This window comes from Siniperca chuatsi, linkage group LG9 (assembly GCF_020085105.1).
Source record: "Siniperca chuatsi isolate FFG_IHB_CAS linkage group LG9, ASM2008510v1, whole genome shotgun sequence".
NCBI lineage: Eukaryota > Metazoa > Chordata > Actinopteri > Centrarchiformes > Sinipercidae > Siniperca > Siniperca chuatsi.
The window spans coordinates 9,420,574-9,444,366 of record NC_058050.1 but is presented as its reverse complement, the minus strand read 5'-3'; the positions used below and the strand labels follow the sequence as shown (position 1 = coordinate 9,444,366).

The 23,793-nt window shown below is 37.7% G+C and overlaps 1 protein-coding gene across 1 annotated transcript in view; it reads left to right on the top strand.

The window, feature by feature from the left end:
• The window catches only part of LOC122881830 (glutamate receptor ionotropic, kainate 3), a 95,133-nt gene that overhangs the window by 43,467 nt on the left and 27,873 nt on the right, over positions 1-23,793 (top strand). The window contains exons 2-9 of the mRNA XM_044208469.1: positions 8,627-8,800; positions 9,025-9,282; positions 9,486-9,667; positions 12,409-12,462; positions 15,445-15,615; positions 17,203-17,346; positions 20,447-20,554; positions 22,819-22,932. Coding sequence (XP_044064404.1) covers positions 8,627-8,800; positions 9,025-9,282; positions 9,486-9,667; positions 12,409-12,462; positions 15,445-15,615; positions 17,203-17,346; positions 20,447-20,554; positions 22,819-22,932 — 1,205 coding nt within the window. The remainder of the gene's footprint in view (positions 1-8,626; positions 8,801-9,024; positions 9,283-9,485; positions 9,668-12,408; positions 12,463-15,444; positions 15,616-17,202; positions 17,347-20,446; positions 20,555-22,818; positions 22,933-23,793) is intronic.

The following is a 23,793-nucleotide window of genomic DNA, read 5'->3' as shown; positions in this document are numbered from 1 at the left end:
TGGAGATTCAATGTGGACAGTGAGTTAGAGGGAGAAATAACATAATTAAAACAGGCTTTCTCATTATGGACTCAAACATTAGAAGCCCAAATTCAATTTATATGATAATATATTATGCCCTGTGAAATCTGTACACATTACAACACATTTGTCTAAATGCTGTGACACTCTAAACATTGTCAATGACTGTTGATTTCACATTTTGAAGAAAAGCTTTTGGATTTTAAGAATAATTGTTTTCTAATGTCAGTGATATTTCTCTTCTTGATGTGCATTTCTGTCATTATTTTATAATGTTTCTGATATGGTAAAGCTTCAGAACAGTCAGTGCGGCTCAATAACACTTTTGCAGGACAAATACTTGATATTAAGTGGGCTTGAACCTGCTTCATCTATCCCTTCCACCACTAGATGTTTCTGCTGCTGTCAATGACCAATGTAATTGTTTAACAATAAGAATCTCTTTGCTTTGGATCCTGTAATACAGTGAAAGTAGTTGAGGATACACTACTGCCTTCCGTGGTTAGAAGAAATAAGTTAAAGAAATATAATAAAACGTGTATTTACTATATGCACAGCCTGTCAAAGTAAGAAATACTAAGTGACATTCTACATAATGGATTGCTATGAGGCAGAGTAATTGAGGAAACAATTATTTACCACATTATTGATGGTTACAAATAGTAAGTTAAATACATCATTAAGACAACAATGAAGACTGAATGAATCAGTCTGAATGACAAGTGGAAGCTCTAATTCAGGTTGGCTTAGCAGAGAGACAGTGTGTGTGAGAGACAAGTCACTGAGGCAAGTTTTATCTACTGTATGCTCCAAGAAGAAATAGTGCGTGCGTGTGTGTGTGTGTGTGAGTGTATGTGTGTGTGTGAGAACACACTGCAAATGTGTTGCACTATGAATAAATATATAGAGGGTTTTATTCCCCAAGGTGATAAATCTACAGGGAAATATTGTACTTGATGTTTATTGCTTGAGATTTCAAATAGATAACGATGGCTATATCTGTTATAGTGCAATGGTCTTCACACTAATAATGTCAACAACAATCTGTCGCAAGGCACTTTTGTATCTGTAATTTTGTAACAGTTGGTTTCATGTTTTTTTAAGAATTGAATATTGCATTTGGAAGAAAGGTTTTTACACGAGAGCACAATCAGTCATTTTAACTTTTTTTAAAATTTAGACCAGATGCCACTTTTTCACACTGGGAGGGGACTAAAGCCCTCTTGATATAGTAGCATGTATTTGGCATACTTGTCAACCAGCTTTAAAAGCTAAAACGAAAGTTTATTTCTTTATAATATGAGATGTGAGATAGACAGACAGACAGACAGACAGCACTTTATTTATCCCTGGGGGGAAATTTGCATGTCACAGCAGCAGTACATGAATGAACCACACGGTACAAAGAATAGTGCAAAAACAAATGTCAAACCCAAGTACAAAAAGTATGCCCTTTTAAGCATGTGCATGCACACAAGTGTGAAGTGAGGTATAGTAAAATGGTGGTATTCATTTGATGTTTGTGCCACTATCAAGCTATCTATCAAAGATGTAAAGACAACTGTTTAATGTGTTTATACTCAAATCTTTACAAAGGGAAGTCATATACTGTTAGCGGACAGCAAATAAATTAGATATTGTGGATATCACAATGTTAATTTTTCATAGTTTAAATACCCAAACCATTGTTGAGGACCTTTAAAAGAAACTGCTCAACCTCTCTTGGTGAAGTTGCAATTAAACTGTATTTTTCTTCACCAGAACTCAGTTGCAAAACACCTCAGTAATCAATTCAATGTCAAGGTCATGAATAAGCAAAGTAACCCATCACCTTACTGCTATCATGGCTCAGATTGCTAATATGGAGAGTCATTTGTCACATTCCTATTCTGGTTTGACTAGCCGATTTGACCATAAGCTCTGTAGAATAGGATCTTAGTTGAATTAAATGAGAGTATTGGTATCTCTTGAAATAATCAGTCACAACATTATATCAACTGTATTTACCAGGTATTGGTAACATTTATTCAATCCAAATACACTAAAGTAAACTCACAATAGTTAGCAAGTTAATGAAAATTAAACTGATATTATTGTTTAGATATTGTGACAACTCATTTTACATTATTAGATAAAACTAATAATTATATGACAGAGTGCTATTATTAATATTTAATATCATAAGAAGGATCTAGCAGTATTGTTACAGAATGTTCCCACAGCCCAGTGAATGTGAATGAATGTGCCACTATTAAAGCATAATTACTATAATAGAGAACAAGAATTGCTATATGATAACAAGTGTTGTCTGTGATTTAACTTAATAGAAGTTTAGTATGAGGTTATTGTTAACTACAATTGTTGTGGCTACAATGAAGGATCCACATTGTTGTAGACTACAACTAGAGTAATTAATCATCCATTCATCTATGCTCCCCTATTCCTGATTAGGAATACAGGGTGATTGGAGCATTAGGAGAATAAGATGAAAACCGTCTGAACATGTCACTGATCCCCTAAGTCATTGACAGACACATTCACACCTACATGCAATTTCAGAGTCTTACATTCACCTGACCTGCATGTGTTTGAACTGAGAAAACAAGGAGTGTGTGTGTGTGGGGGGGGAGTGAACATGGGGAGAAGAACCACAGCTAATATCAAACTCAGAACCTTCTTGCTGTGAGGTGACTTTGCTAACTAATGAGCCAACATGCTGCCAGACACCATTAATTAACCAGCAATGTTAATTTCCTCTCATGATACTTATCATTGATTAAATGTAACAGATTCCTGGCCTGCTTTTTTTGCTATGTGTGGTACAAGATGCAGTACTGGCTAAATTACCCAATGGTCTCTGCATTGTATAACGGTTAGTCCCAAGTGTTGTGTTGTTACCCGTAATTATGGAGAAACATATTCTTCCTGAAATTGGCTGCATTTCCGGTTTGTGTGTGTACTTTGTGCTGGTCATTGTTTGCTGCCATCATTGTGAAACTGAGTGCTGTTGCACATTCAGGGAGACAGGAAGCTTTTCACAGGGAGATTGGGAATCCCACCAGTGAAAAGAAAGTACAAAAGAGCAACACTCAGAAATGCAGTGGGCGAGCACACATGTATCCAAGAGCATAATGAGCTAGTTTCATTGTTTGGGCTTCTGCAATGGTTTGTCTGGCAGCTAGGCGTTCGTTTTATACAAGCTCAATGTATCATGCAATGGAGAGCAATAAAAATAAAATACGTATGTACAGGTTATGGATCTTTATTGTATTTATACACAGATCATTGTTATCCATGTATTTAATTTAACTTGTAGCTATGGAAAAGTATCTTAACCTATTATACAGTATGTCCCATTAGTTGCTGATTTCACCTAAAACAGGGCCCAGTGAAATCCAACTGGTTTAGATCCCCCCAAAATATGGTTACCCAGGTTTAGAAGGACAAGTAAGGTAATGAAAGTATATTCAATGATGTTGTAGAGCTGGTTGTAACTGCATGTAAGGTCAGATTTTTGCTTCACAGAAACTAGTACACTAAGGTCATTGATCTTGCCTCTCTTCTGCACAAATTCCATGTTCCACAAGGGCAATGATATCATAGTTTTTGACCTTGCCTTGCTTTTAAATTGTGGGTATTGCATTTACACATATTGTTGGAAAGAAGTAATGAAAATACAGCCAGCCAGCTGTTTAAACTAGGAAGTGAGCAGGATTTTTTCAGTTAAAATCAAAATGTTCTGATTCCTTGAGACAATGGATGCTTATCCTTGGCTTGTGCTGTTGTGTGATTGTTGGAAGGACAGGGACAAACGCATAAACGTCTATGTTTACATTACATTACAAACAAATACGACTTCTTCGATCTTGGATGCAAGCCCAAACAATTGGAGGACAATCGTAGTTGGAAAAATAGCATACCAGATGCTATCACAGCCACTTTGAGATCAAGTTAAATTAAACACAGCCTTCATTCAGTGTAGATAAAGAATGAACTCACATAATGAAATGCAATGTGTTTCTCCAACAATTGAATTAAGTCCATACAACTCGGAAAGTAGTAAGAAAATCTCTTGACAGTAGTCATCAGAAACCAGAAAATCATGTGTGTAGTAAAGTAGAACATGGTACCGTTAAATTTAAATAAACAATGTTACTTCCAAATTGGACAATGTATAACGTTAACATAATGTTGTAAAAGGCATCAAACCAAAAAACAAAAATAGCAAAAACAACCCCGGCATCATTCTATTTTAATGTTGCTTTGTTTTGGCAGACTGTCATTCTGTCACTCAGATCACACTCTTTGAAGTCTGAAGTCTGTAAATGCAGTAGATGTTAAAAATAAGTATTTACCCAGATGATTCCAACCTACCCAACTAAGCTGGCTCGCAGGCAGTCTGCCACTACACAACAGCAGAGGGTGGGTTCATGCTTGTGCACTTGCCCACGTTGTTTGCGGGTACATAGCATGTGGGGCTTTCATGCTACAACATGGATTTTTGCAAGGCCATGTACGGCTGAAATGTGAAACCTCTGATTTTGACTCGCCACATCATGCCAGTTCCTTTAGACATCGCAGACCCCTCTCCACTCATGGCTTCTGTTAAGAGTAAAATTCAGCTTGATTTTCATTCACATCACATAATACCAAAGACTTTCATTTACATGCAGACCAAATGTTTTAATAATGTATAATTTATTAGCTTAAATAATACAATTTTGGTCACATTTATTAGTTGAACTGTCTTTAAATCTTTCCGAATATGTGTTTTTGTTCCAGTATCAATATTTAGCACTATAATATATGCTGTAAGTTGTATTTTATAATCCATTACCTTGTAATTGCCAGGTTAACTGCCCATATATATCCTGGCTTTGCACTTTCTTGATGCTTTCTTTGTGTAACTAGATCTGCAAATCTAGGAAGCTTTACATACATTATAGTACATGTTGGCACCATTATAACACCACTGGGATAAGGTTTATCAGCTACAGAAGTCTGTCTCAGGCTTGTTATTAACACTACTGAAGCCTTGCGGTAAAACCTGCAATGCAGATTTGTAACTTAAGTGAGAAATTAGGAAATTACTTGGATACAGTGACTCTGATTACTAACTGGAGAAACCAAGGGTAGTCTGACAAGCCTTATTTGCTTCATACTGCAGAATTCTACACAATATTATAGCATAACAATTTACATTTCATAATATTTTGCAGTACCACTACTAGTTGTCCATACTGTAATATTTCTGTTAAGTTTGGATGGTCTTGTTTCACTTTCTGTAGTTTTAGAGTTGAACTTGGATCGTTCTCTCTTCACATACATCAGTCTGTGGCTTTTGAATGAAGCTGATCCACAAAATCCTCAAAGGACAAATTATGGAAACAGCTGCAATTAGTGGCTGATTTATATATTGTGGTAGGACCTCAGAGACCAATTAAAGGCCTTTGTGTTCTTGTCTATTGGAGACATGCTAATTTGAAGCCTTTTGACTGAGATTCACAAGAACAAGTCTGAAATTCATGCATCTCAATTTGCATGCGCCCACTGCAATAACGAACATTCAGTGTAGTTGTTTAAATGGGAACTTGTAAACATGTTCCATAATATTCCAACCTCTACATCATTAGAGTCAATTCTGTGCGATGCTAAAAAGAACTGCCTATCCCTTATTTGATGGACTTGCAGGAGCTGTTGTGCATTAGGCCTTGCTACTGTGCTTATGGCAGAATTCTGAAAATGGCAAAGCAAATTATTTGCAGGATTTTCCTCTCATGGAGCAGGTTTCCCCTGTTTATTAAATTTGTTAAAGTGCTTCTGAGCAATGCACATTTTATCCTCTTAACAGTCAAATTACTATATACTCCAGCAATTACTTAATGTACTCTAATGAGATTTCCCCATGAAATGGAAGGATTCATTTATTTTAATGTGACGCATTCCACCGAGCGGTTTATGCATCATGTCCCCTCGCAATCCAGGGAGGCTTTGAGTCATAAATAGTAAGATGAGCTTGGCTTCCAGAATTGCCACTCTAGCCACAGCAACAGAGATATGTGATTCTGTGATCCAGACACTGGGGGTCTGTTCAGGGGCATCAGCAGGTCACAGGTGCTATTTCGAAGCTCAGCTCTCTGCAACCAGGTATTCTCTTGGATTAGTGAAATAATACCGGGCTGGCAGGCAGTATTTGTGTGCGGCCATGGGAGTGCAAAACACAAATAACACACCAAAAACACTAAAATAAAATAAATCACTTTGTGCGCTTTAAATCCAATTGGGCTGTATTAAATTAAAGCCTTTCTGATTGATTTTTTTTCTGTTCCTTTTATTATATAATAAGGTAATGGTATGCATATGAATCCAGTAACTATTTGGATAGTGTCCTGAGAGGTTTAGCGCACCTAATTCAACATTTTTTAAGATTATTTCAAGAAGTATTTCAATCCTTCAACTGAAGGCATGAAATGTCAATATTCCAGCGAAATGTACTAAAAGCTCATATCCTACAATAAAATAAAGCAACTGCTGAAACTATTAGTCGATTAATCAATTAGTCAATCGTCAGAAAGTTAATTGGCAATTCTGATCATTGACACATTTATGTCAATTATCAAGCAAAAATGACATTGTCCTGGTTCCAACTTCTTAAACAGGAAGATTTGCTGCTTTTCTCTTTGTTATGTCATTGTACGTGGGATATCTTTAGGTTTTAGAGTGTTGGGCGGACAAAACAAGCAGTTTGAAGATGTCACCTTGGAAAATGCAAAATAGAAAATAAATAAATAGATCATGAAAATAATCCCCAAAAATAAGACAATAAGCCCTAAAAGCAGGTGATTTATAAAAGCTTGTTTAGTGTCAAGAAGGGAATGGCTGGAACTAGACAAACAAATGTACTTAGTCAAACCAACAATGTGTGTTTGAATACAGAAATATTTGAAAACACATTAGAGTATAATGGTGGCATAGGGGATAAAATAATTAGTCACTTTCAAATGCTTTCAAACACCACAAAACCAACCAAAAATTACCATAAAGTCTTTTTAGTTTTCCTGACCGAATTGGAATCTAGATAGAGATTGGAACTAAAGAGAGATCTGACTCAAAATCAGCCTTAACATGCAACTTTAAAGATATCTATTATGGTGATTTTGTGTTTAGAAATGTTGTGATGTCAATGCATAAAAAACAGGTTTCAAAGGGCCATAAAAGTTCAGCCTAAGTAAACTTTGTAACTTTTGATGACAGTGAAGGGTTTTTTTTTCTTCGAATTGACGGAAGATGGCAGAAACATTTTGCTTTGTTATGAAATGGATAATATGATGAGAGTGGAGGTGGATGAGCCAGTCTCTCCATAAGCTGATGCTCCTAAAGGCATCTTTTAAGAAGCTGTCTAAACTGTCTTCTGCAGTTGAGCAACGGAGGGACTTTGTTGTCTTACATTTGACAGTACATGTAATGTTTGTTACTTTACCAATTACACGCTAATAGTGAAACTTAGACTATTTTAATGTTAGATACAGAGGACATGACAGTAAAATAGAAAATACTCTGACTTTTGAATATTCTGTGTTAAAAGGAAAAGAAACATCTGGATTTTTGTACATGAAGTGTTTGTGCTAAAACAACACACACTGTTGCAATGTAACATACTTAAGAGTAATCACATTTTAAATAAAGACAATGAAGATATGGATGCACATGCACACTTATACAGGGATAGGCACTGGCTTGGTGGGGTGTTGAACTAGATTTCAGATAAACCTGCACAAATGGGTTAGTGTTCATCACACACACCTTTTCACACAATGCAACTTTTTTTCCCCATAATTTCCCATAATGCAATCAATAGCATCATGACAAATAAACTGGTCTATATGTATAAAACCTATGGAGTTCCCCTTTAAGTGACATACATCTAATCTTTTTGTTTGTTTAAGCTTTATTGTCTGTCCTATAGGCCCAATATATCACGAAAAACCACATTCATCTGGCAAACTATTGAAAAAAAGTTGTTTTTTTTCTCTACACTGCAGGATGTAGTGCAGCACTGCTGGTCTGATGCACACCACCATCTGAAGCAATATTCTACTTTGATGTGCATATAGACATGTTTTGTAAGTTTTGAGCAGTAGTCCAGTCTATCTAAAAAATAGAAAAATACTTTCCTTTGAATTTTATGTAAAAGAAGAGTGCCCAAGTCCAGTTATCTGCTCCACCAATGCGGTATTATGGTGAAATAAAAGGACATCTTAATGGAGAGACAAGAACCTGAGATATTCTGCTGCCCTGATGGAACAGACAGACAGACACACAAACATACACACACTCCTTAAATCCATTATGGCATTAGACTTCAAAGCTGTTTTTTCAGCATTCCCTGAAAATGGAGATGGTTGCTCCATGTTTGCTGAGCAAATTTAATACCTCATGTAATATGCACTGCGCTACTCACTGCTAGTCCTAAGTGCAAATGCCTCTCAATATTTTTCTTCATTTAGCCCTACCTGGAACTGTGTCTTTGTTTCTCCTTTTGCTTGTGATTATATTTGAGACCAATTGTCATGGGCCTTACGTCTCTTTCTCTTTTGTTTTTCAGGTGGGATTTTCGAACAAACAGATGGACCTGTTTCACTTGTTAGCGCTGAGGAGCTTGCCTTTAAATTTGCTGTCAATAACATTAACAGAAACAGGACTTTGTTGCCAAACACAACATTAACATATGACATACAGAGGATTAATATCTACGACAGTTTTGAGGCGTCAAGAAAAGGTGAGTGGCTTGTTCTGTGTTTATTCAAGGATTGTGATAACAGTGTGGTGGGAGACAAAAAATCTGTATGTTTTAATAGTAATAATGATTGTTTTTAGCTCACAAATCAAAATCTTGTATTTAGTGGAACAAACTTTACATTTTTGGGAATCCTTACTAAATGGACTGTGACTGAAGAGGCTACACACTTTATTCTCAAGCTTTCTTCTCTTGCTCTTCTCTAGCTTGTGACCAGCTGTCTTTAGGTGTGGTTGCAATATTTGGGCCCTCACATAGTTCATCGTCAAATGCTGTGCAGTCCATCTGCAATGCATTGGAAGTGCCGCACATCCAGGTGCGGTGGAAACATCATCCCATGGACAACAGGGACAGCTTTTATGCCAATTTATACCCGGATTATTCTTCACTAAGCTATGCTATCCTGGACCTGGTGCAGTTTCTCAAATGGAAAACAGCCACTGTCGTATACGATGACAGCACAGGTGAACAGACTATTATACTGTCATATAATGTTACTGTATTCTCACAAACAAAGTGCACATGTGCAAACTACTCTGTTCTGCAAAAAACACGGAAAGACTACAAAGGAAAGACAAATGAGTCTTAACCATCTACCTCATTCTCACTGCATTTTCTGTGTGATACTGTTGGCCTTGCCTTCATTTGTGCTTTTTCCCTTCTTAAGGTCTTATAAGACTACAGGAGCTGATTATGGCCCCGTCCAGGTACAACATCAGGCTAAAGATCCGGCAGCTTCCTCTTGACACGCAGGACACGAGACCCCTTCTCAAAGAAATGAAGAGAAGCCGGGAGTTCCGCATCATCTTTGACTGCAGTCACCAAATGGCTGCACAGATTCTCAAACAGGTTTGTGAAAGTCCTACAGACTGTGGCCTAATGTCAGATCTTAGCATGGCCGGACAAATCTAAGCATGTGGTCCTCTTCCACACAGCTGTCACTGGCAACAGTTGATTCTTATCAGATTTGTCTTGAATGAAAATATGGAGGCTTTGACTTTCCAAGAACTTTGCAGTGGCTAGGTAAGAGGAGAGTAGCAGCAGAAGGAGTGTCAGTAATAATTAAGCAGCAGTGAAATTTTGGTGTCAGAGAGTATGGGATTTCCACTTGTGTCCAACGATAGATATTAAATCTAAAATTGACCAATTCATATTTGTGAAAAGTGGAGAATATACTTCTTGGAGTGAACAATCTTCTTATGATCTTATGCTGAGAAACGTGTCATAGTTTGATGTCGAGCTGTGATGAGTTGTGATGCACAGGTGTTCATTTTTGCATCTATTGCAACTGGCTTTGTATTGTAGACTGTAATACTGATGTATCCGGGGTTTGCCTGTTAAATATTTGAAAATAAAATATAGTGGAGAGAACAAAATACCAAAAAGCTTATTCTGTTTTTAGTGTACGACCTTAATCAGTTACAGTATGTATGCATTCTGATCTTTTTCACTTCACTTTTCATGGATGAATTGTTGGCCAGTTTGATTTTAGTATACATCCCACAAACAGGAATAAGATCCAGAATGTCTCAAAACACATGTATGTACAGTTTTGATAATAAGTGATTGTCAGTCAACAAAGAACTGTCAGTATGATGCACAGAGTAGAGATTGTGTAGGTGGTCTAATGCTCTGTAGATGTCAGGAACAGGCTGGTGCCCCCCCCATTCAGTTTGCTGTCAGCTTCTGTTAACGTGTTTACCAAATGCATCATCTCCTCCCAAGTTATTTAAATAACTCCCAAGTTATCTTGTCATCTAAAGTGACATATATCCGCTTGTGGCCAGTCTGCACATCTCGCACCAAGAAATCAGTGTCCTCTTTAGAGAAGACATGAGAGAAGGTTTTGAGGCAAAAATGCTCCAGACAGTTCCATTCCATGACCAAATTGTTTAGGGCACTACAGCACACACCACAGCTTTTAAAGTTAGGGAAAATGGGTGATTGGCTATGAGTGATGCCAAGAATACCACACCTACTGTGTGGGCACAAAAACCTTGTGCACCAGCATCGTGCATCTTTGACTGCCTTTTGTGCATCATTGATTAGTTACAATAGAGCCCAAATGTGCATCTGTGAAAGCTGATATTGCTCAGCACTGTACAGTATATAAGCTTGTAATTGGAAGGTTGTTTTTTTTTGTGACACACATTGTACTTTGCTTTGATACCTTCCAGAACAGCTTTGTGCGGATTTAATTTATAAAAATGCAGCATTAGATATTACCTGTCTATCATAGTCATTCAATGTACTGGAGGGCTCCAACTAAGGTATATTTTCATTATTGATTAATCTGCTGATTATTAATAGTTTGTTCTGTGAAATGTCAGAAAACAGTGAGAAATGCATATTGGAACTTCCAAAAGTCACAGCTGACACATTCAAATTGCTTGTCTTCTTTGTCTAAAACCCCCAAATATTCAGACATAAAACACACAAAAAACCCCAGCAAATATTGACATTTTAGATGTATCTTAAGACTTGCAGACTGCTACATTTACAGCTTTACAAAAAGGTAAGAAATAGACAGTAGAAATCAGAAGCATTGAATTTATGTGTAATGTGACATGACTGGTACTGCAGGTGTATGCGTATGAAGGAGGATCTGATGCGACTATTTTAAAAGGGTTTAAATATCACCTCTGAAGTACAGCATTAAGCCCTTGGAATGTTTCATTTGTCATGCCGTGATTCTCAACAATACATTCACCTGCATTCAACATGCCTCTTTCAGGTTATTTTATATTCCCTCTAAGACTGGATGGGAGAAAATGGGAAGCATGTTCCTGGTGTATTATAAAAGAACTCTGTGTGCCTTTTATTGTCCTATGTTTTTATTTTTTATTTTGTGCTGTGACCCTGCTACTGTATTGATGGGAACAGGGGCATATGTAGGTTTACTAAAATAAGAGGTTGATGAAGAATAGACAGAATTATATTGTCATATTATACTGACAATTCACCCGGCAGCAATGGAAAAATTACTTTAATTAATGACAACTCATGCTCACAAAACAAAACATGACACAAAGTTTCAAGCCATGTATTTGGCACGATGTCTATAGATGGAGAAGTGTATTTGCCTCCACATAAGCATAGCATCGTATTTACATAACCTTGGCTTTTTTCACAACAGATGGTACAATTAAATGGGAAGCACAGTCGCCATAGGAATATGGTGCCTTTGAATGTAGATTGAGTGAAACAAGTGGTGGTGATGGAGTGTTCGGATATGAGGCAAAGATTACCGAGCTCTTTTGATTTAAGGCTCTTCTCTCTGCTGGGATAATGTCACATGCCCCAAGCCATTGCAAACCATTTCAATGCATGGAAAAGCATAATGTACTGTTGCTATTCTGTAATTCTGTGGACCACATATGGTACAGAAATCCCAGCAAGCGATAGTAGAAACCTGGCTATTTTTTTCTTCACTGATGAAAGTCTTTTTGTGCATCTCTTTAGCATTCTTTGTTCTGACTGTGCTGTTGATTCTACAATACCCTAACGTGACAAAATGACCAATTCCTCTATCCCATTTCTATTCATTCACACCATTTTTTCCCCTATCCTCCATCTCTGTATCCTTCCAGGCCCAGACCATGGGGATGATGACAGAGTATTACCACTATATCTTCACCACTCTGGTAATGTACCATGCTTGTTAATGCAAATAGAGTCTTGTTTGTTCTCATCGCCCTACCGCTTGAGTTTTTGATGAATAGTGGCTAATTGCCAATGGGGTTTGGATCCAGTCCATAATATCAATTTTGTTTGACAAGCTGGAGGCATAATGGAGTCTTCAGTGTGCCGTAGTAAACACTCCTCTTTATAGTAAAGTCAACAGAAGTCTTTGAGGTGGCAGCATAAAAAACAACAGCTTGAGATTTAGAACTCAAGTTTGAAAAAGACTAAAATTCCTCTGAGAGCTTTTACATATATATATGCCATATATTTTTTAAGTGAAAATGATGAAAAAGTGAACATTATAAGCTACAGTGCCCAGCTTTTTTAGCAAATTATTTAGCCTATATATATGTGAATCACTTGGCAACTGAGTGTACATTTTCAGCAGGAACAGTTTATTAGGTACAGCTAGCTAAAACTAATGCACTCTAATATAACATACCTACAACAAATCCTACCTTCATGAAGGTTATAATGTTCATTTTTTGTTGAAACAGTTTTAGAGAGGTGTTGATTCAACTGTATGGTCATTTTGGAGGCGGCAGTTTGTGGTGCTGTTGAATTGTATTGTGTTATACCGAAAGGTGTTTCTATTATTCTGTCCACCCTATTTATATCAATGAGGGTAGGCTAAATAACAGAAACACCTCTCTGTATAATACAATACAATTCAACAGCACCACAATCTACAGCTTCCAAAATGATCAGGTTGAATCAACAAAAACAGGTAGAATTTATTGCAAGACTGTTGTATTAGACTGCATTAGTTTTAGGTTAGTGTATCTAATAAACTGGTAACTGAGTGTATGTCTTCAATAGGAACAAATGATCTTGGGGCTGAATGCCACAGACAGGGTAGAGTAACCTGGGTATGTTGCTGTTTCATTCCCATCTTGAGCATTTTAAGTTCCCACTCTGATGAAATGGTCTCGTCTGACTAATACAAGCAGACCCAGCAGGGAGCCGTTGCTGCTCTTCACTGAGACGCTGGCTATCTGGTGACAAACAGACTGAATGGGAATGAATACCAGCATGATCTGTGCTGTTCCTTTCACTCTCTGTTATTGTCTCTGTTTTTGCCTCCCTTGTGCACACACACACTCCCTGTCTCTCCAGACTCGGCCAGTTTGTTGTGATAATGTGATATGACACAGAGGTCCAGGCATGATGTTTGTCATCTTTCACACTCGACAGCATGGCAATGACATTGGTCTGCCAAGCGTCATGTTTGTGTAGCATGTCTATTGTTTTAATAGGGAAATCCAAAACTCCTTTTAATTGCCAGTGTGCTGGTTTGTGTGTTTATGTGTAACAGTTTCCTAGCTGATGGAACAGAAAAAAATATTTACTGGAGGATTAACTTAAAAACTTTTATTTGACATGATTTTCTGCAACAACAATATTTTTCACATGAAGGCAGGATATCTTTATAGAATCAGTGTGGTATCGTATCTAAAGCTGCAATATGCTGTCATATTGATAGACACACCATTAAGAAGATTATACCTGGCAGCTTGATTTGATCTAAAATGATGAATACTTGCATGGTATACATGGCAATACAATTTCCTCTGGATGGAATCCACTGATGTCTGTGTTTTATCTTCTGAGGTGAGGGAAATGCCGATTTATTACAACATGAAAAGGCACAGCAGAGTGGTATGGGGTAATAACTTACTTGTCCTTTGAAATGAGTGTGTCATAGATCCCACCTTCCCATAGCCATCTCTGAGAACCTAAAGCTGAGAACTTTCTTATTTTTGCCACGTCCATAACACTTCTGTATGGACTGAGACATATGCAGCATGTTCTCCAGGTAATGATTTGAGTGTAATGCTGTTGTAGAATTACGTTGTTTTTGTGTTATAGATGCTTGTACAAAGCAGCACTGCAAAAAGTGAACTTATAATTGGAACAAGTTGCTTTTCTGACATCCCAAAATGCACCAATAGATATGAGGATGTCACAAAAGATTAATTATATTTTTACAAACAATTCTGTCCCAGTTAGTTTGTATTCTTAGCTTCAAAGCTAAGCAACTTGTAACCTGATCTACTTCTCTCAGCAATTTTGAATGTCATATAGAACAACAGTGATTTACTTTGATCTCTGTTCATAAAAGTGAGTACTGTACTGCATTCTAGTGGGAAAGAAAAAAAGGAGGAGAAATATTTCAGTGACTGGTGGGGACCGTTCTTCAGTAAGTGTCTTACACGCTCTCATTCTCCCAGTACTAACCCCACAGGGTGCTAATGAAATATCTATGTTCATCCAAATATGTTTTCCAAGCCCCCTGGCCAATTCCGACATGACATGTGTCAACATGTGACTTCACACTTCAGCTACAATGGCTGCCCCAGAAATTACAGCGGCTCAAATTGAATTGCTTTTTGCTTAGAAGTTGCCAAGGGAATGCAAGTGTTGAATTATTAATATGATCCAACAGAATTGTTTTTTCCCTCTTGTTCTTTAATTTTGAGCTGCAAATTACAATTAGAATGTTCCCAAATAAGAATAATTTATTTTGCACCTATAAAGGTTCTTTCACATGAACATGATTAAGAAAGACACAATATATCACAAGCTTGTAGTTTGTGTGGTATAATTCATTATAATGTAGGTGCAAAAGCAATAACAATTTGTCAATTCTAAAAGGATTTGCCAGCAGAAAAGCGACTCTGCCACCAGAGCCTTTTTAGATTACATTTATTACACCAACACTGCTTCACACTATGCTTAAATCTCCGGATTTGACATGGAAAACTACTGTATTTCTTCGTCCTTTCAATCTATTTGGTTTTACTATAGTATCTCTTTAATCAGCTGTTGCGTCATTCTCTTTTCATGTGAGGAGAAAGCATCCAGGATAAATACTTAAAACAAAGATGCTTGATGCTGGCAGACTAAGTGAGAAACTATCCTTCATTCCTGTTACTCAAAAGGACCTGATGGCTATTGACCTGGAGCCGTATCGCTTCTGTGGTGTCAACATGACCGGCTTCCGCATCCTCAACGTTGATAATCCCCAGGTCGCATCCATTGTGGAGAAATGGTCGATGGAAAGGCAGATACCACCTAAACCTGACTCAGGCCTGCTGGAGGGAATCATGACGGTATGTTTTATTACTTTGGTGGTGTTCCATTTAAAGTCAGTCATCAAAATGTCAATATAAAGGGACCATGTTTATCTATCTGTCTGTCTCTATCTATCAAGGCTTTTGCCCATGGTAAGAAATGGTTTTAACCCCAACAGTAACCCATAACAAACTCTTTTACCTCAGTAATTATAATCACTATATACAGTAACCACTTTATTAGGTACACCTTCTGATTTATACAAACAGCTGACTCTTTCAGGCTGTGGCTCATGTATGAATAAAACATAAGTACTGTATGTATGTATAAGTACTGTATGAAGGATGTCAACAGATTTGAGTGTTCTGTCACTGCTCAACTAAATGTTGAATAGGAAAGATGCATATTTTAAGTGATTTTAAAAGTGGTAAGACTGTGGGTACCATACTGAGTGGTTCCAGCTACTTATAAACAACTATTGTCCTGGGATTGTGTTTACTATTTACTCATGGTTCTTGTGGGCAAAAATGTCCTGTTGATTAGAGAGGACAAGACAAAAATCAGTCAAACTTACACATAGGTATGGAAAGTATGTAAATAAAAACTCAGTAAACCATTAGGTATAGCCATTCTTTTTCAAATGGATAGTTTATAATGGATAATGCACCATTGTCTCAGTATGTTTCTAGGAAAATGATATGGACTTTGGCTAACTCCAATGGCCCACACAGTCCAGATATCAGACAGCAGTACAGCCCGTTTGGAATAAGACAGAGCAAGATGTTCATAGCATGAATGTGCTACCAAAAAAATCTGCAGAAATTGTAATATGCCATCAAGTCAGTTCTTTATGGAAGGCTTCCAGTCTTTGTTGAATCCATACCTTCAGGCTGTTCTGCAGGAGAATTCAGACTGCTACAGATTGTGTAGCTACAGTAGTGTTATCAGTAAACAGATAAATAAACGCTGATTATACTGCAGGTGTTGATGATAAACTAGTGGCAGAAATTGCGTCATACTACCACAAATTAATTGCTGATGGGTGATGTAGGTCTAACACATGTTATACATACCTTATTTACCTAGCAAATTAAAGGGGATCTCATTTACTTGAATCTATTTTATATGTCATATGTCCACTAATGTGCAATTACATTGATTTGATATTACACATTTAACATCAAATCAATCTAATGTAAATTAATAATGTAGCAAATATGATTTCATCTTTTGTTTTAAAGGTCTGTTAGTATAGGCTGACCACAAGGTTCAAACACAAAGGATTGTAACATACACTGTCTAACAGCATACATTTACTAAATCCAGATTACTGATGTTGTCTAAAGCTGCTGAACGCATATATCAGTTAGACAAAAACAGCAGTATAGTATATTGAATTATCAGTTGAAAAACACACAAGGTTGCTAATATGTCTTATATAATTTAAATTCCTCAATTATGTAGGTTAAGGTTATGAGTGTCAAAGGGATAATATGAGAAAAAAAGCTTTTGTCAGAATTCTTTTAGATCGTTCCATTTCAGAGTGAAGATTAGATCAACGGTGACTAAACTACTTATGTCTTTGTACAGGCATCAGCTGAAATAATGTTCACCCCTTATTCCAGACAGATGCAGCTCTGACCTATGATGCAGTCCACATTGTGTCCGTCTCATACCAACATGCTCCACAGATGACCGTAAACTCACTGCAGTGCCACCGCCACAAACCCTGGAGATTTGGAGGGCGCTTCATGAGTTTCATCAAAGAGGTGATGGGACTCCTTTGGCCTGTTGCTACTTGATGTGTGCTGCTATTTGATAGTGTTATTGATATTAGAGCATACTGATTGAGTAGTGAACATGACAATAGGAGTGGAGTAAGGACTGTGTAGTCATTTGGGACTTACATATTTACCCAGCAAATCAATCATATCCACATACAAAGCAAACCAAACCTTGATAGACACATCAAAGGAGCATTGCTGTCAGCTTTATAAATTCCCTGTATTCATAACCTATTTTCCAGAAAGCACGTACTGTAACCTTTTGAAAGCACAACTAGTGTAATCGGCTCTTATTTAAACTAACATGAAAGTCTGACAGTGCCTCAGTATACACAAACAAGCCTGTAGAAAATGGCAGATTAAGGGTGTGCAGAGATGCTACTATTTGTATCTTGATTTGTTCAAACAACAAAATCATTTGTATTTTGTAAAAGAGTAAAATTGCTACAACACAGAGGCACCAGGGTCAAAGTCGGAATAGGTTGCCATTGTGGCTAGGGCTGGCCACCTTCAAGTGTCACAAAAAACATAATCCCTTTGTCATACTGTGCTATTGCCTTGCCTGAACTTTGCAGAGGGTTTCTCTCACATACTGTACGTCCATTGACCTGTACCTTCAGGAGAATCCAGGGTGACTCCAAACTTTGGTACCAGGATGTGGGGAGCTAAGTGCAGGGTAACTGATGACCTGGCTTGCAGCCTAGCTCAGTGGTAAACAGGGGCAGAATCCGGGCTCAAAAGGAGAAAAAGTATAACCTTTTGTTTCCCCTTTAGGAGCAAGGATGACAGTCCATGTGTATTCAGGACTTTCTTGAGGTCTGTGCATTGTACTAAAGGGACCTGTCAGGATTTCAGACTTGTGTTTTCAGTGCAGCGCATTAAGACCAGCGAGGTGTTGGCAAGTTTGCCCACTGCTATCTACAGTTTTATTAGTTGTGTCGTGTGTCTTCTCACCTTCTGCTTAAGTAGTCTCACTTGGCCACTCCATTGTGACAAGGTGAGTTTTGTCAGCATTCAAAAAGGGGGTACAGTTATCATGCATTGCCCCATAAGTCTATAGAGGCCTGTTAGATAGAGAAACCTGTTTGAAATCGACTGATTATTTTTGTAACCCTGGCTCTATTAATACCAGTGGGGTTCTCTAACAAACCATCCCTGCTGCTTCTTTAGTTTGTTAAGACTTAAGTAAATTAGGAAGAGGGTCAGTGGTGAACTGAAGGAGGTGGTGGGGGCAGTGCCTTTAGGGATGAATTGAAAGTACATGTAATCTGCTTTTCAGTATGTGGCTTGCAAAAAATGAGGGGTCAAGCCTACAGTACAGAGTCCTGTTATAGTACTCTGGATTTCTAGAACTAGAGTAATAATGTGTAACCATCCATTTGTAATGATGTATCAACAATGAAAAGGTTATTACTGCATTGTTATTGTGAGGGCTATGTTGGAGGCAAAAGGTTTCACCTTGGCTGATAAAATGCGATTTTAATCCTTCCACTCATGATGTGACTGTTTTCAACCATTCCTACAATACCAAGAATGTATTATGTAAAGTGTGCTCTGAAATCTGATGCTACACATCCCCAACTGGCACAACATCCATGAATACTATTGTTTGTGTCTGAGTTGTAGCAACAATTTATGCTTGTCTGCCAAATGTGCAAACACAATATCGCAAAGGCCTATACCATTACAACGCACAACAAACAATGTCTAATGTGTGTGTGTGGTACATAGGGTCAGTTGAAACAGTGAGCACTGTTAGCTATCCTAACAAGCTGTACCATTAGCAGCTATGTTAGTGACTTGTAGTGATCATGACTAAAGCCAATGAAATAATATTACATTGTCCTTATCCAAACAAATTGTAGTGTTCGGTTATAAAAACACTCACTCAGGCCTGATTTACACTCTCTTCAAGACAAGAGTCTGACATGTTCTCAAGGTCGAATTGGCCCTTCGGATGTGATGTGGCTGAAGCATTTATGTCACTCTCTGAATTAGAGCTGTTTGAACATGCCACCCACCTCGGTGGCAATAGGCCAGATGGAATGAGGTATGAGGGGGTTTGGAAGAGGAGAGTGTCACAAATTTCTCCTTGAAGCTTCGATCTTCTCATAACAAGTTCTGGCAAGCTACAGGGAAGACAGGTGAGAGCTATAGCCTGTAGGGTTGTCATAGTTTGGATTTTAGATATCAGAAGAGTGCTGCAACTCGACACACAAGGATTGATTACTCTATTGTACCAAGACTTATTAAAGATCTAGTGCCTGCATCACAGACTGACTGAATGAAAGTGACACCGATAGACAATTAAAAATCTGTTTTTGCAGAAAGATCACAGCAGAAAAAAGAGTAAATAAGATCAAATAAATCGTGGCATGGCATTTTAGAAAAGGAGTCCCCCCGCAATGGCTGAGCATGTCATACTGTACAAATGCCAAGACTTAACTAAAACAGACAAGGACAATGACAATCACATACAGGTAAGAATAGTTAGCGTCATGAGTGCTAAAAGATGGCTGCCGCCATTAGCATAAGTGTGAGAAGAACCGATATGTAGCAGAGACTGTCGTGTGTTTGCTTAACAACACGTCTGTGTACGGTTTATGTTTGTACTTTTGGTCTGTGGGTGTGTGTGGGTGTGAATTTAATCTCAGTGAAAGATAGAGGGTGTTGTAGTGTGTGGTAGGTGTATGTGCGCGTTTTGTTGACAGCCGTTGTACATTTCTCTGAGCTTATTTGTACATTATTGTTGCCATATTGTAATGTGTACCAAATATTTTGTCACATACATATACGTACAAGACAATAGGTGTGACAAAATATTGGGTACACAATATTATGCAATGCAATGTAAACTACAGCCTCAACACTTATAGAATCTGATTGTGCAACAATTAGCATTATAAGCCCCCCAAAATATAGTACTTATTACATGATTTTTGTATTGATTGCATTAGATGGTACATAGGTTTAGACTCTTACATGCAGTATTCTACATTACCAAAACAAGGTTGGTAATGCAAAACTTACTACATGAATGTGTTTGAATACGGGCATAAAAATGTAGATATATATTATCTTTCAGTCCCATTGGGATGGTTTGACGGGGAGACTGTCATTCAACAAGACAACTGGTCTGCGTACAGACTTCGACCTGGACATCATCAGTCTAAAAGAGGATGGACTTGAAAAGGTAACTTTTGTTTTTTATTTCAATGCATTCTTTGCTGAGATGGAATTAAAGCACAACAGTGATGTGTCACCACAAGCAGTGTATAAAAAATTGGAACTTCTGTGATGACTATAGCATAAAAAGTTTTTAATGGATTATTGATTTAAGAAATACGTTTCAGATTTTCCTCTTGATGTGGAACAGATAATGCAGATTTGACAGTATCATTTACCTCCTAACAAGGAAGCAAATTGGCTGTTTCAACATAAGTTAGTGGATCATAAAGCAAATTGGATTAGGGTACACATTAGGGTGTTAATTGCAGCCTCTCTTAATGATAATTTGAGGTGATGCCCAAAATGCTGTTTGGTGGTAATGAGCTGTATAAACATGTTTTACAAAAAAGGGAAAAAAACGAACTAAAAGGTTGGTAATGTAGAACTTATTTTATTATACTGGAAGGCAAAGTACCCTCTGGACTATAACAGCCTTTCTCTACTAGAGGGCTTTCATACATTATGAATACATCAAATAGGGATAAGTCCCATTATGACTTCCTCAAGTACTCCCTAAAGGCTCAACACTTTATAATAGCAGGGGCTTTTCAGCTTGTAACCCTTTTGTTCAAGAATGGAGCTTGTAACACTGCTGCTTTGAAATTCTTCTTCTTCTTCCTTTTACTGGTATCTTGTCCTCTGTGTGGTCAATTACTGTAAGTTGAAGCACAGTCATCTTGCAAAAGTATTTGATGCCATATTAGCATCTTCTCATTGTGTCTCTGACAAATCCTACGCTCAAGCATGTTAACGTTGATCCAGCAGTGCGTCGCGGATTGATGGATTTTTTTCTTTTCTTGTATATCCGTGGAATCGGCTTTAACTGTTTTAGCTGGTTAAGATGTGGGCTTTTTTCAACTAATCCATTGTAATTGAATATTAGCCCAAGTTTGAGCTTGTGCTGGAATTATGAACAGGTTGAGTGCCACTTTCACTCAACACCAGCATGCTCAGGAGAGGTAAACAAATGTAATGCTCTCTGTGTGGTTGCATGAGTAAATAACTTTTGAAAAAAGACTTTTGCTAATCATGTTTAATGAATTGAGCTAATTGTAATTGGGTACAATTAGAAAGAATTTTGCAAAGCGGAAAGCATTCACAGATATTTTTAAATCTCTCTCCTGGAGTCCTCTTTGGTTGTGTGACAAGCTGTAACTAATGTGCTTTTCAAATTAGAGCATATGCCTCTCTCTGGATTAGGCAGGGAGGACATTAGCAAAAGTTTTTCATGCTTTTTTATGGGGGGTTGTATGTCTTTAAATGGATCCACCTCAAGCACAAACCCCAGTGAATATTAAAAGCTGTGTCTGTAGTAATAGAGAAAGCAGGAGGGATTGGAGGAGGGTTTGGTGGGAGGCTCGACTTGCAAACAGAGATTGTTACAGACAGCCACAGGACTATTTGTGCTAATGATATGTTCCAGAGTGTGTCTCTACAATATGCAGAGCTTTTTGCCTGTGGGCTTCTCGCATGTATAACTCCTTTTATTTGTTCAAATCTCTTGGCTTATCTCACTGAGACTTCAGAGCAAAATTACTTTCACAAGGTAATCCAACCAGCAACCCCCATGCTGTACCTTAATTCAAATCAACTATAACCTTTACCTAATAATGATCTGTTTGTTTTAGCCCCATTGTTTAGCCTTATATTTCTTTTCCATTTGTATTTACACACATCAGAAATTCACAACATCAATATACCTATATAATAAATCATTATTATTGATATAGTATATCATTATTTGTAGCCTATACTTTAATTGATTTATGTACAAAGAGCAAGTTTCAATGATGTTTTTTGTGATTTGTAAAACAGAAGCTGTTATAGTCATTTAGTTCTCTTGCATCTGTTCTCATTATTTTAGTTTGAAGATGAGGGCAGGTGATACAGTAGGTTTACATCTTTTGAAAATTGTTTATCAATATTTTGGAGTATCAGACTAATCTCATTACATTATATTTCCTTTCCTTTAACATTGAATTCATCAAATGATTCCAGTTTCTTTGATTTGCCCGTCATGCTTGATTTCTTTCATGACATTCACCGAACTGTACCCTGCTTTCCAAAACATGGCCTGATATAAAGGTGACTCAGCCAATCATCTAATGCTGCCGGAGATGTGTTCAACTTGGCAGTAATGTGGGAGACTGGTTGGCGGAGGAGTCTGCCGGGGTCACAGCCCACCAACAGACACAGAACACTTAGCTATACACTTTTCATCTTCCGCAGGTCGGGAAGTGGAGTGCGTCTGGAGGTCTTAACATCACAGAAGTGCCGAAGCGAAAAGGGATGAACATTACTGATTCCCTGGCTAACCGCTCCCTCGTCATCAGCACCATCCTGGTAGGTCACCTGGCGTAAAAGATGTGCTACCCTTCATGTCTCTTTAGTTTTCCTTCCAGATAATACAAATTCGAGCTTTACAATAAGGTCTGATATTTTGCTCTTTCCACCAGTGATATTCATTGCAATCTAGAAAGCATCAGCAACGTTTTATTCTAAATTTATTGCAACAAAAAAGTGTGCTCAGTTTACATTTATTTTCTCCACATATTGAAGCAGTGTGCATGGGGCTGTAGTAAGAGGGATACAGTGTGTTTATCTGCTCTAACGTAAGATGCCTGGCTAGCTAGCATACTGTGGGGAAGCTACTATATCAGAGTTTAGGCTGACGTTAGTGTCTCTGTCCTGCTCTTTATTGGATTTATAGTTTGCACTCCAGCATGCCAAACTTATTACCCAAAATAGCTTTATGTTTGTCCAACTGCTTAGTCCTCATCCTCAAAGTCTTTTTTTTCTTGTAACGTTAAAAGTGAAACATACAGTTTGAAAATATAAACAATAAAGCAAAAATGTAAACTCTGTCCTGTTTGTCCAAGCATGTAAGCAAAACAGCTGGTGGTTATGTCAGAATTAAATAAGAGTCTGATCTAACATTTTCCCTCCTACTTATATGACTAACTACCTCTACACTGCAATACAAAAACAGTCTGGGACATTCAACTTTAGCCTCCGTCTTTTAGCACGATCATGCATGTAGCCATCTTGTGTATATTTAAGTGGGTTCCTCGTTTTAAAACAAGACACAATTCTTATTTTCAGGCCATTATCATAAACTCCAGTTGTGTGCCGTGCGAGAACAGGAAGCTTGACAGGTTTAGCAACAGTAACTAGGGGGGCAGGGGGTTAAGGAATAGTCAATTA